Source organism: Puma concolor, chromosome A2 (assembly GCF_028749965.1).
Source record: "Puma concolor isolate L17-30 chromosome A2, mPumCon1.1.hap2, whole genome shotgun sequence".
In the NCBI taxonomy this organism is placed as follows: Eukaryota; Metazoa; Chordata; class Mammalia; order Carnivora; family Felidae; genus Puma; species Puma concolor.
The window spans coordinates 96,528,419-96,540,665 of record NC_141668.1 but is presented as its reverse complement, the minus strand read 5'-3'; the positions used below and the strand labels follow the sequence as shown (position 1 = coordinate 96,540,665).

At 39.9% G+C, this 12,247-nt stretch overlaps 1 protein-coding gene across 5 annotated transcripts in view; it reads right to left on the bottom strand.

The window, feature by feature from the left end:
* SUGCT (succinyl-CoA:glutarate-CoA transferase) overlaps positions 1 to 12,247 on the bottom strand; it is a 781,793-nt gene that overhangs the window by 591,900 nt on the left and 177,646 nt on the right. For all 5 annotated transcript variants that reach the window (XM_086697015.1, XM_086697014.1, XM_025929553.2 and 2 more), the window contains one exon: positions 145 to 240. In XM_086697015.1, coding sequence (XP_086553141.1) covers positions 145 to 240 — 96 coding nt within the window. The remainder of the gene's footprint in view (positions 1 to 144; positions 241 to 12,247) is intronic.

Below are 12,247 nucleotides of genomic sequence, written 5' to 3'. Positions count from 1 at the left end.
CCTTGTTATAGTCAGACAAAGATACATAACAGAGTATCCTGAAAGGTTTTTTTTTCTTAGCAAGGGAAATAATTTCCCAAATTCATATCATACGAAACTGCAGATTATAGTACCCCAACTCTATGTTGTATGTATTATTCTTACCTGGTAAGGAACAATACTGCCATGAGCTGTGCCCCAACGTTCTGCTTCCTTTTGGGCAATCAGATAATTAGCAGCTACCTGGGTCAGACAGGCCACCTACCAGAGGAGGGGGGGAAAAAAGGGAGTTAACCCACAATTACGAACAGAAGGTTATACTGTGAAAGTTCTCATTTGAGTTCATTTCATGTCAGTGCAGAAGAAAATAAAAGAGAGAAGAAACCCCAAATAGGTTAGAAAATACACAGGAGGGATGCCTGGGTGGCTCAGTTGGTTACATGTCCGACTTTGGCTCAGGTCATGATCTTGAGGTTCCTGAGTTCGAGCCCCACATTGGGCTCTGTGCTGACAGCTCAGAGCCTGGAGCCTGCTTCCAATTCTGTGTCTCCCTCTCTCTCTGCCCCTCCCCAACTTGTGCTCTGTCTCTGTCTCTCAAAAATAAATAAAAACATTTAAAAAATAAAGAAAATACACAGGCCACCATGCCTTCATCACGCAAAGAAAGATAGAACGGTATTACATTATTGCCTGAGACTAAGTACGAATAACATTCAGCTCCCAGAAAGATCACTGGAGGACAGGGGTGCCTGGGTGGCTCAAATCGGTTTAAGCATCCAACTCTTGGTTTCGCCTCACCACAGTTTCATGGGTTTGAGCCCCACATTGGACTCTGCGCTGACAGCGCAAGGCCTGCTTGGGATTCTCTCTCAGCCCCTCCCCTTCTCATGTTGTCTCTGTCTCTCTCAAAATAAATAAATAAACTTAAAAAATAAAATTTAAAGATCAACTGAGGATGGAGGTCGACCCAGTAGATGAAACCCTGATCCAGCCTTGAGCATCAAAACTACATCAAAATACATCAGCATCTAGTACATTCCTTTCCCCTCCTCACCCGTGTCCTTTTGCTTTCTGTCAGGATGACAAAAAGAAGAGCTGGTGTCATCCCTGAGCAGCTGAACCAGCCATGAGCCAGGTTCCTCTAAAGTTCTCATTTCATGAAAGAAATAATAATAAACCTCTACTTTGTTTCAATCAGTTCAGCTGCCCAAAGCATTCTTACTGACACAGAGAATCAAAATTATTTGACTTTTTGAAATTCCCCGTGAATTGTCCTCATTTAAACAAAAACTGCTGTACCTCTCTCAAATTAGTCCTAACCCCATACCCTCATTATTATACCTATTTCAGGTTTCAAAAGCCTTAGATCTCTTAAAGGGATCATCTAAAACCTTAGGGTCAACTTCTGACTCTTGCAGTATTTCATACACATATCTTGAAAACCTACAATGATTCAATAGCATAGGAGGATAACATGAGGATAATGACTTGATTCCCGATGACCCACCACGAGGAGCCTGTGTTCTCACGAATACCCATCCCCCCAAGGGCTGTGAACTATGGAAAGGCAACCTAATAAAAATTTTCCAAAGTTTCCAGAAAAAAAAAGCTTCTGGCCTCATAACATAATCAGAATATTCCACACATACCATGGGTTTATTTTCCCCATTCTGGATCATCAGGTGTGACTGGGAATCTACCAAACCAGTAAATCGAACATATCCCAAACTAAGTCTGGCTCCTGGAACAACTCAGGGGTGGTTTTTCAAGGCTCCGTGCCACGACCTGTCATTGCCCTCTCCCTGGCATGGCTTCTTGCTTCCCTCAAGGCCTATCAATAGGGCTCGGCCTGGATGAATCTCCTTACAGCAGCAGACATTCTCCTTTACTTTATTCTTGGGATTTACACTCACTTTTATGTTCATTTACTGCTCTGTTGAAATTGGAACTGCCTTATGGCAGCTGGTTCGGCTGTACTGCCCAGGTGGCAAAACTAATAAACTTTGAGTCATCCACTTCTGGACCTCCATCTGGTCTCGGGCATTTGAACCATGGAGCATTCCAGGGCTGCCTGGGGCTGCCTCGTGCTAATCACCATTTCACAGATCACTTCTGTGTCTTTCAAAATGGAAAATCAAATCAACATTTTGTAGTCAAAAAAATGCACTGGATAGGAAGTCCAGTTTCATGATTTTGCATCTCTGTAAACTCTAAGAGGTTGTACGGCTGTAGGTATTTAACTACTTTGACCTTCAGACACATTCTCTATAAAATCTTGGGCATTTGGCCAAAATGGGTGCTTTTCGATCTTTTAAAAAAAAGGGGGGGGGGGGGAGCAGAACTCCTGTACCAAACCACATAATGCACAAAATCCTAATGTGTGAGGAAGTAACCCCCAGTGTTCTGGTTGAAGCGGAAGCAGGCCTACAATGTCACCCGGGGCAGCATAAACACAGAACTCAATTTGCAAATAGTAAATGGTCTTAAATTTGCTTCCTAGGTCTATACTTCTGACTCTTATTCTTCTTAACAGTCTGGCAGATAAAAATGATACCAGGGATGCAATTGTAGTCATTTTCCCATTAAAGCTCTTCCTGAAATTGGGTAAATTCTCTCAAGTCTGAGGTTTTTCTATAAGAAAGGTTTTTCTTTGATCTAACTATATATGAGAGATGGGGGGAGGAGGTTGTTCTTCTCAAATAAATTCTGGTAAAAGTCACTCTCCAAGTCGCTCTGGTGCTACTGAAGGCCAAGGATTCACATTAATAAAGGTAATTCTCTGCAAGCAAAGAATCATAAGAAGCTTGGTATTTCCACTCTTTTAATTTCAAAGTCAACTGAGAGTCAATAGACCAACATCAGCAATAGCTGCAAGAGGTAGTGAACTGACTGGCTGATCACAGGTTAACCTGAAAATCCTAGACTGATCTGACATGGTTGCCAGGAGGATGTATGGGCTGGATTCTAGGCTGGAGATGAGCCCGACTACCTCCTTTCTTGCCCACGACCTCTTTCTTTCATCTCAATTTTGACTTCTGTGTTTCTGACCCTACCTTGCTAAGCTATATCTTTGATAACTATTTAGTAAAAGCAGAGTTATTTAGAGTAAGTTTGAATGAAGAGTCAAAACTCATCTCACCAACTGTTTCTAAACGGGATGCCCTATCAGTTTCTTGCAAACAACAGTAACTCATGAAAACAAAAGAGCATTTCAGGACTAACAGCCTCTCACTGGGCAGAAAGGTTAGATAAGATTTTAAGCCACTGCCACCCAAAAACAAAGTGTGATTTGTCAGTAACTATTCAGAGGCAAATTTGGGGGAAAAATGAACTCTATTTAAAAAAAAAAAAAAAGGAGCGACAGGGCTAAACTTAGCAACCCAATGTTTAAAAGGGGCATTGCAAAACTAAGAGTAATCTACTATTTGCAATGAAGTATTTTAAGGCAGGAGAAGGGGGAGAAAGTCAACAGCTATGACGTGATTATGTATGAAAAATCAGAGGCTTCCTGGCAATTAATGACCAATTTTCCACAAATCAAGAGAATGCAGGATGTGACTTTTAGGTTAATAACTACATACTGTATATCCATTCTAAATATTGCATTAGATCGTTACTTACATCCCCTAAACTTAGGGCCATTATTTCATCATGTGGACGCTATATAATTTACTCAGAATGTTGCCTTTATATGGTTTCATCTGAACAAAAAAGCCAACTTTGGTTTAATAATAATCATTCTGACAGAAAAACTATTATTTTAGATAACATAGTGGGTCCTGGTATTGTGCGTCTAACCAGAAAACCAATGGCATGGTCAAAGTGGCTCTCAAAGGGCACAGCCCCAAAAGACATGAGGAAGAATACACCCAATTATTTCCAAAACCAGCCCCATGGGGTCTGTCACCACGTTTCACTTCTACCGAATGAGGATCAAACTGCAATAATAGAATTTTTCATCTCCAAAAAACCAAGTATGATGGGAAAAGTGGGGAAAACAATACTAGGATTAGGGTCCATTGCATCACAACTGGTCAATTTTTCCCTCCTGCTCCCTTGCACATATTCTGGCCTCCAACTAAGCTGGGCTAAACACCAATCATGCTTCACTTCTGCACCTGCCCATCTTTCCAACCATTCTTCAAAGTCCATTGCAGTGTCACCATTTCCACTACCCTCTCATCACCCAAGCAAACAAATATTTCCCCTGCCTCTGAACAAACGCAACCCCTTAATCTGCCTAACGCCAGCTGCCCTTTCACAGTCCACCTTATACAACTACACTTATAAGATGGCAAAGCTAAGAAGACCTAGATCAGTGGTTCCTAAACCTACCTGTGCATCATAGTCACCTGTAGAATTCCTGGACCCACCACCCACCCCGCCCCGGACCTACTGAATCAGACTCTCCAGGGATGGGGTCTGGGAAAAACATAATTTAACCAATGCAACCAGATTTGAGAACCAAAGCCTCAGGGAAATCTAGCCTAATCTCTTAAGGTTAGAGATGGATAAATAAAGGAACAGAGAAGGAAATAACTTACTTGAAGTCACACAGCTGGCTAATGACAGAACTTTAAACTACTCTAACTACAGTGTCCTCCTCCAACCTAACTTATTATCCATCGCTTATCCTATCCCTTCTTTTAAACCGGGAACTATTTCAGGGTAAGAACTGTTTGCTACAAGCCCTTCATATGTTCTCCCAGCACCTAACATAGAGTTTCCACACTATTTTTTTAATGTTTATTTTTGAGAGAGAAAGAGTGTGTGAGCAAGGGAGGGGCAGAGAAAGAGGGGGACAGAGGATCCAAAGCAGGCTCTGTGCTGACAGCAGTGAGCCCGATGTGGGGCTCCAAGTCATAAACCGCAAGATCCTGACCTGAGCTGCAGCTGGATGCTTAATCCATCCACTGAGCCACCCAGACACTTCCACGCACTAATTTTTTTAACGTGTGAATGGAAACAGTAAGTATTAGTTTATTTACTCAACAAATACTGAGTGCTGCTTTGTGTAAGGTATTATGTCAGCTACTGGGTACAAAAGTAAATAGAAAGACGCAGTCCTGCTCTCTTTGGACTTAAGAATAGTGGAGAAGACAACTAAACAGTTATAGGAACTTGCATGGGGAGAACTTTAAAAACAAAGAGAATATCATGTGGGCAAGTCCTAAGGCAAGAAAGAGAGTGGCATACAGGGGGAAAAAAATCTGAAAGTAGACACATATAACTGAAGCATGAAGGAAAGAGACAGGAAATGAAATTAGAGGTGGACAGATCCTGCCGGCCCCTGAAGGAGTCATTCTCTGCACATCTTTCAGAATGATCATTTTATTTTAATTTATTTTATTTTATTTTATTTTATTTTATTTTATTTTATTTTATTTTATTTGTTTGTTTGTAATTAATCTCTACACCCAACGTGGTGCTCAAACTCACAACCCCAAGATCACAAGTCTCATGCTCCACCGACTGAGCCAGCCAGGTGCCCCTCGGAGTGATAGTTTTAAAATCAAGAATTATATTATGTCATCCTTCTACTTAAAACTCATAGGGCTTCCCACTGCATTTGGAATTAAACCCAAAGAATGGACTGAAAAGAGACAAGAGAGAAAAGGGACCAGTTACAGATACTGTGAAGGTCCAGGCATAAGCCTATGACCACTCAGACTAAGTTCGTGGCAGTGGAAATGGCCAAATGAATGGATTTAAGATCTCCTTTAGGGACAGAATGGACAGAACATGTAAAAGACTGTATGGGAAGGGGATGGCAGATAAAATGGTGAGGAAGAGGAGGGAGCTACACATAACTCCCAGGTTTCTGGCTGAATATCTGGGTAGGCTATGAAGGCACTAACAGAAATAAGCAAATCCAAGAGAGGAAGGAGGTGAAGGGAAAGGAAAACAAGAACCCTCCTTTGCATATGTTGCATTGGAGATGCATGCAAGACAATCATTGGGGCTGCAGTCATCAGCATATAGAAAGTATTTAAAGTCATTCCCTAAGGGAAAACAGGGAGAGAAAATTAGAGAAGAAACCAGGAACAAGGTAAAACAAAAGAAGAAAAGTCTCCATGCCAAAAATAGCCTCTAATCAGAGGTATGAATGATGATGCAATTCAAACCACCAGCACCAATTTACCCCAAAATATGGAGCAGGTGAAATAAACTACGATATTTAAACATAACAGGAGATAAAAGTAGGCATTTAAAATGGTGCAACAGAAGAAGATAGTACCACGTGAGGAAATGTTTATAATTTTTTTAACTTTTTATTTTAGAACGGTTTTAGAGTTACAGAAAACTTACCAAAATAGTAATGAGTTCCCATATACTCCACACCCAGTTCCTCTATTATTTTTATTTCTTTTCTCTGCTGATTTCATTTCTTATTTATTTTTTAGCTGACACAATGTTACATTGGTTTCAGGTGTACCACCTAGAGACTCAACTTCTCTAGACGTTATGCTGTGCTCAGCACAAGTGTGGCTCCCTTCAGGCTCCCTTCAACACCATCCCAGTACCATTCACTATATTCCCTATGCTGCGCCTTTTATTCCCTTGACTGTTCATTCCAATGCTCCTATTAATTAGCCTCTTACCCCAGTGTGATATATATTTTACAATGAAAGAGCCAATATTGACACATTGTTATTAATTAAAGTCCGTGTGTTCAGATTTCCTTCATTTTTAAAAAAAACTTTTTTTTAATGTTTGTTTACTTTTGAGAGAGAGAGACAGAACTTATTCTGTCTTTTTGAAGCAGGCTCCAGGCTCTGAGCTGTCAGCACAGGCCCAGGACACAGGGCTCAAACACACAAACCGTGAGATCACGACCTGAGCCCAAGTTGGATGCTTAACCGACTGAGCCACCCAGGTGCCTCAGATTTCCTTCATTTTTAATGTTCTTTTCAGCTCCAAGATCCTATTCAGGACACCTATCACATTCTATTTGGTGGTTGCTTCCGTAGGCTCCTCTTGATTGTAACAATTGATCACACATTCCTTCTTTCTGAGGACCTGGCAGCTTTGAGGAGTACGGATCAGGTATTTTGGAGACTGCTCCTCAATAGGGATTTTTCTTCTATTTTTCTCATAATTAGAGAATTATGGGTTGGTCTTTGGGAATTTGGACTTTTTGGAAGAAAGCTCACAAAAGTAAAGGGCCATTTTCATCCATCTTATCAAAGGTACAAACTATCCATATGACTTAACATTGTTGGTGTTGACCTCCATCACCTGCCTGAGGTGGTGGCTATCAGGTATCTCCACTGTAAAATCATTCTTTTTTTTCTCCCCCTTTCCACAATGAAATCTTCGGGGGTGAGGAGTTATGCTCCTCCTTCTCAAGGATGAACTGTCCACATAAATTATTTTGAATTCTGCATAGGATATTTGTCTCTTCTCTCCTATTTATTTATTCAGTCATTTATTTATATCAGCACAGAGTCCTAGGTATTTATTTTATACTTTGGGTTATAATCCAATATGACAATATTTTGTTGCTCAAATCATTCTTTTTTGGCCACTGGGAGCTCTTTCAGTTGGCTCCTTTGACACACACCCCATCATGGTGAGGTTTTTGTTTTTAAGCACTTCCTTTTTTGTGGCACTACAGGATACTCCAGGATCATCTCTAGAAGTCCTGTTCCAGTCTTACAAGAAAGCATAAAAAGAAGAGGGATCAAAAGGTAAGTAAAGGGAATGTTTATTTATATATTATGTTAATATATTACATATAATATTTATTTAAGTGTCAACCAGTGCCTCATTCATTCATTTATTCAAAAATCTTGACATCACACCTACTATGTGCCAGGAACTGTTCAAGGCACAGGGGAAATAGGAGTGAATAAGACAGACATGGTTGCACTGTCATGAAGCTTACATTCCAGGGTCAGCTACATTCAGGCATAAAAAAACAGGAGGATATCAAGAAATGATAGATAGAAATGATTTTCTAGACCAGCAGGTTAGAAAAGTCTCTTTGAAGAGGTTAACACTAGGGGCACCCGGGTCGCTCAGTCGGTTAAGTGTCTGACTTCGGCTCAGGTCATGATCTTGCAGTTCAGGTCATGATCTCGCAGTTCTTGCAGGTTCGAGCCCCGCATGGGGCTCTATGCTGACAGCTGGAAGCCTGGAGCCTGATTCCGATTCTGTGTCTCCCTCTCTCTCTGCCCCTCCCCCACTTGTGCTCTGTCTCTCTCTGTCTCTCAAAAATAAATAAATGTAAAAATAAAAATTTTTTTGAAGATGTTAACACTTAACTGGAGACCTGTAGAAAGCATGTGAAAATCTAGGGGAATCTTTCTAGGCAACCACATCAACAACTAAAAGACTTTCTTGCGGTAAAAATTTACCATATTTCAGAACAGAAATAAGGTCACTGTAGCGGGAACGTAGTAGGTAAAAAAGGCAATAGTATAAGATGGGGTTAAGGAGGGGGGTGCCTGGGTGGCTCAGTCAGTTAAGCGTTGGACTCTTGATTTCAGCTCAGGTCATGATCTCACGGTTTGTGAGTTCAAGCCCCCGTGTCAGGCTCTGTGCTGACAGTGTGGAGCCTGCTTGGTATTCTCTCTTTCTCTGCCCCTACCCTGCTCATGCACTCTCTCTCCCGATTCTCTCTCTCTCAGAATAAATAAATAAACTTAAAAAAAAAAAAAAAAAGATGGAGTTAAAGAGGGAAGCAAGCACCAGATCATGTAGGTATTGCAGGCCTGAGTGAGGACCTAGAATATCATTCGAAGTGTCATGGGAAGCCATTGATTTATAATAATTAGATCATCTGGCTGTTATATGGAGTATTAAGGGGGAATGAATGAAACCAAATGATCTCACATGAGGTTGGTATTACAGCCTCTATTTTACAGATGAAAAAACTAAGCCTAGGCAGATTGGGTGTCTCGTCTAGGTCACACAGTGAGTTGCTGAATGGCAAATCTATGACTCACTCGCAGGTCAGTCTAATCTCCAGTCCATAGGGCTAAGGAGGGAACACATTCAGGAGTGGAATGGCTATCCCATGTTGAAAAGAGAATAAGAATTATACCTATTCATACTGCATTTACCATTTTAAGCTTCTAGTATTCACTAACGATAAAAGCTAATACCTATATTAAGTACTTATTGTGTACTGTTCTAAGCATTTTATGCAAATTATCTTATTTCATCCACATGACAACTGTATGAGAGAAGTGCTATGATGAACCCATTTTACAAATGAGAAAACTGAGGCACAGAGCAGTTTCATAATCTTCCCACAGTTATATACCTAGTAAATGGACAAGCCAGGACCTGAACTCAGCTAGTCTGGATTCCGGCATTCTATTCTGTATTTCATACAGAATCAAACTCCTTAGTATTCCTGAATGGCCACGATCCTAGAAAAGGTTTATTGGACTGTCCTACTTGGTAAAGAAAAGACAGTCAGTAAACATCCTTTTCTATTAGGTAAACCTCTACAGATAAGTCTGACCTTAATTATTACATAATCCTTAATATGGTACTCACTCAAAGATTTCTGCTTTGCTGCAACTATGTCTTTACTTCTATTCCAATGTAATTAGAAATAAACTCCAACCTATAAACATTTTACCTGTAAACACTGGAAAAACCAGTAGAGCTGTTATGTAATTTTAAAATCTCTACCTTTATTTGTTTAGCAAAGGAAGAACATATTGTCAAATCCTTCTCTTTGGGGCATTTTTTTTTAACCTAATGAAAGGAACACACACATTTCACATTCCTCTGAACTATCACTAATGGTAGTCAAATCATATTGATGTTTATTTTATATACTGAACTCAAAAAGAAAACATATTTGCATCATACTCAGAATAATTTTGCCAATCCATCTGAATCAAAATCAGACATGTGGAAACTGGATCTCAAATGCCAGAAGGTAAGACCAGACAACACAGAGAGACAGAATTTCAAAAGCATGTTTAGTGTAATACATCAAACATATTTCTTACCATTAACCACTGACCCAGTCAATCATTTCACTCAAAAAGTGGTTATGAATAACTAGAAGGAAAAAATGTGATGAGTAAGTGGAAATATAGAAAGGTAACAGTTAGTGACATGATGTACTTATTTATTCCTGTGATGTCTTCAGTTTCAAATGTTTTCTTCGAATATGGTTTTACATTTGAAATAACTTCATTCTTTAAAATATTTGTTTCTTAAAACAAATGAATAAACAAACAAAAAGCAGAATCAGACTATAAATATAGAGAACAAACCGATGGTTGCCAGAGGGAATGGGGGTGAGAGAGTGGGCAAAATGGATGAAGGGAAGTGGAAGATACAGGCTTCCATTTATGGAAGGAGAAAGTTTCAGGAATAGAAGGCATAGCATAGGGAATATAGTCAACGATATTATAACAGCACGATATGGTGACAGATGGTAGCTACACTTGTGTTGAGCACAGCAGAAGTACAGAGTTGTTGAATCCCCATGCTGTACACCTGAAACTAATGTAACATTGTGTGTCAACTACACTCAAACATCTTTCTAAGTTCTGTTTTTAGAATACATACATTGCTCTGCAACGCTAGTTTTAAAAAGAAGTTATAAGAAATGAAAGTTACTTTTGTTTATTGCTTCCTTCACGCATTTAGCAGATATTTAATAAGCCCTTATTATATGCAGAGCACTCTGTCAGGTGCTGTCAGAGATCCCAAAATCAATAAAAGAGAGTTTTATCTCTCAAGACAGTTAAAATCTCTTTTTTTTTCATTTTTGTAAATGTTTTTACTTATTTTTGAGACAGAGACAGAGCATCAGCAGGGGAGGAGCAGAGAGAGAGAGAGGGAGACACAGAATCTGAAGCAGACTCCAGGCTCTGAACTGTCAGCACAGAGCCCGACGCAGGGCTCCAACTCACGGACTGTGAGATCATGACCTGAGCTGAAGTCAGACGCTTAACCGACTAAGCCACCCAGACGCCCGAAAGTTAAAATCTTTAATTCAAAATAGAAATAATCAGTCCCACAAGAGACTTTTAAAAAAAAAAAAATCTATCAAGTAGACAGGGCGCCTAGGTGGCTCAGTAGGTTGGGCGTCCCACTTTGGCTCAGATTATGATCTCGCAGTTCGTGGGTTTGAGCCCCACATTGGGCTCTGTGCCGACAGCTCAGAGCCAGGAGTCTGCTTCAGATTCTGTGTCTCCTTCTTTCTCTGCCCCTACCCCACTCATGCACACTGTCTCTCGCTCTCTCTCTCTCTCTCTCTCTTAAAAATAAACATTAAAAAAAGTTTTTAAATAGAAACAGCATTTTTCACAGAGCTACAACAAATAATCCTAAAATGTGTAAGGAATCACAAAAGACCCTAAATAGCCAAAGCACCTTGAAAAGGAAAAGCAAAGCTGGAGGCATCACAATACTGGATTTCAACTTAAATTACAAAGCTATAGTGATCAAACCAGTATAGTACTGGCACCAAAACAGACATATATATCAATGAAGTAGAATAGAAAACCCAAAAATGAACCCAAAACTACATAGTCAATAAATCTTTGACAAAGCATAAAAGAATATGCAATGGGGAAAAGATGGTGTCTTCAACAAATGGTGTTGGGAAAACTGGAACAACATCCAAAACAATGAAACTGGACCATTTTCTTACACCATACACAAAAATAAGTTCAAAATGGATTAAAAACCTAAATGTAAGACCTGAAACCATAAAAATTCTAGAAGAGAACGCAGACAGTAACATCCATGATGCCGGCCGTAGCAACTTCTTTCTAGATGCCGGCCGTAGCAACTTCTTTCTAGATATGTCTCCTAAAGCAAGGAAAACAAAAGCAAAAATAAACCATTGGGACTTCATCAAAATAAAATGCTTCTGCACAGCGAAGGAAACAATCAACAAAACTAAAAGGCAACCTGTGGAATGGGGGAAGATACTTACTTGCCAATGGCATACCAGATAAAGGGTTAGTATCCAAAATATATAAAGAACTTATAAAACTGAACACTCAAAAAACCCGAAAAATCCAATTAAAATGGGCAGAAGAGAAAAAAGAAAACATCCAGATGGTCAACAGATACACGAAAAGATGCTCAACATCACTGATCATCAAGGAAATGCAAATCAAAACTACAATGAGATATCACCTCACACCTGTCAGAATGTCAACAACATAGAAACAACAGATGTTGGCAAGGATGTGGAGAAAGCGGAACCCTCTTGCGCTGTTGGTGGGAATGCAAACTGGTGCAGCCACTCTGGAAAACACTATGGAGGTTGCCATCCAGC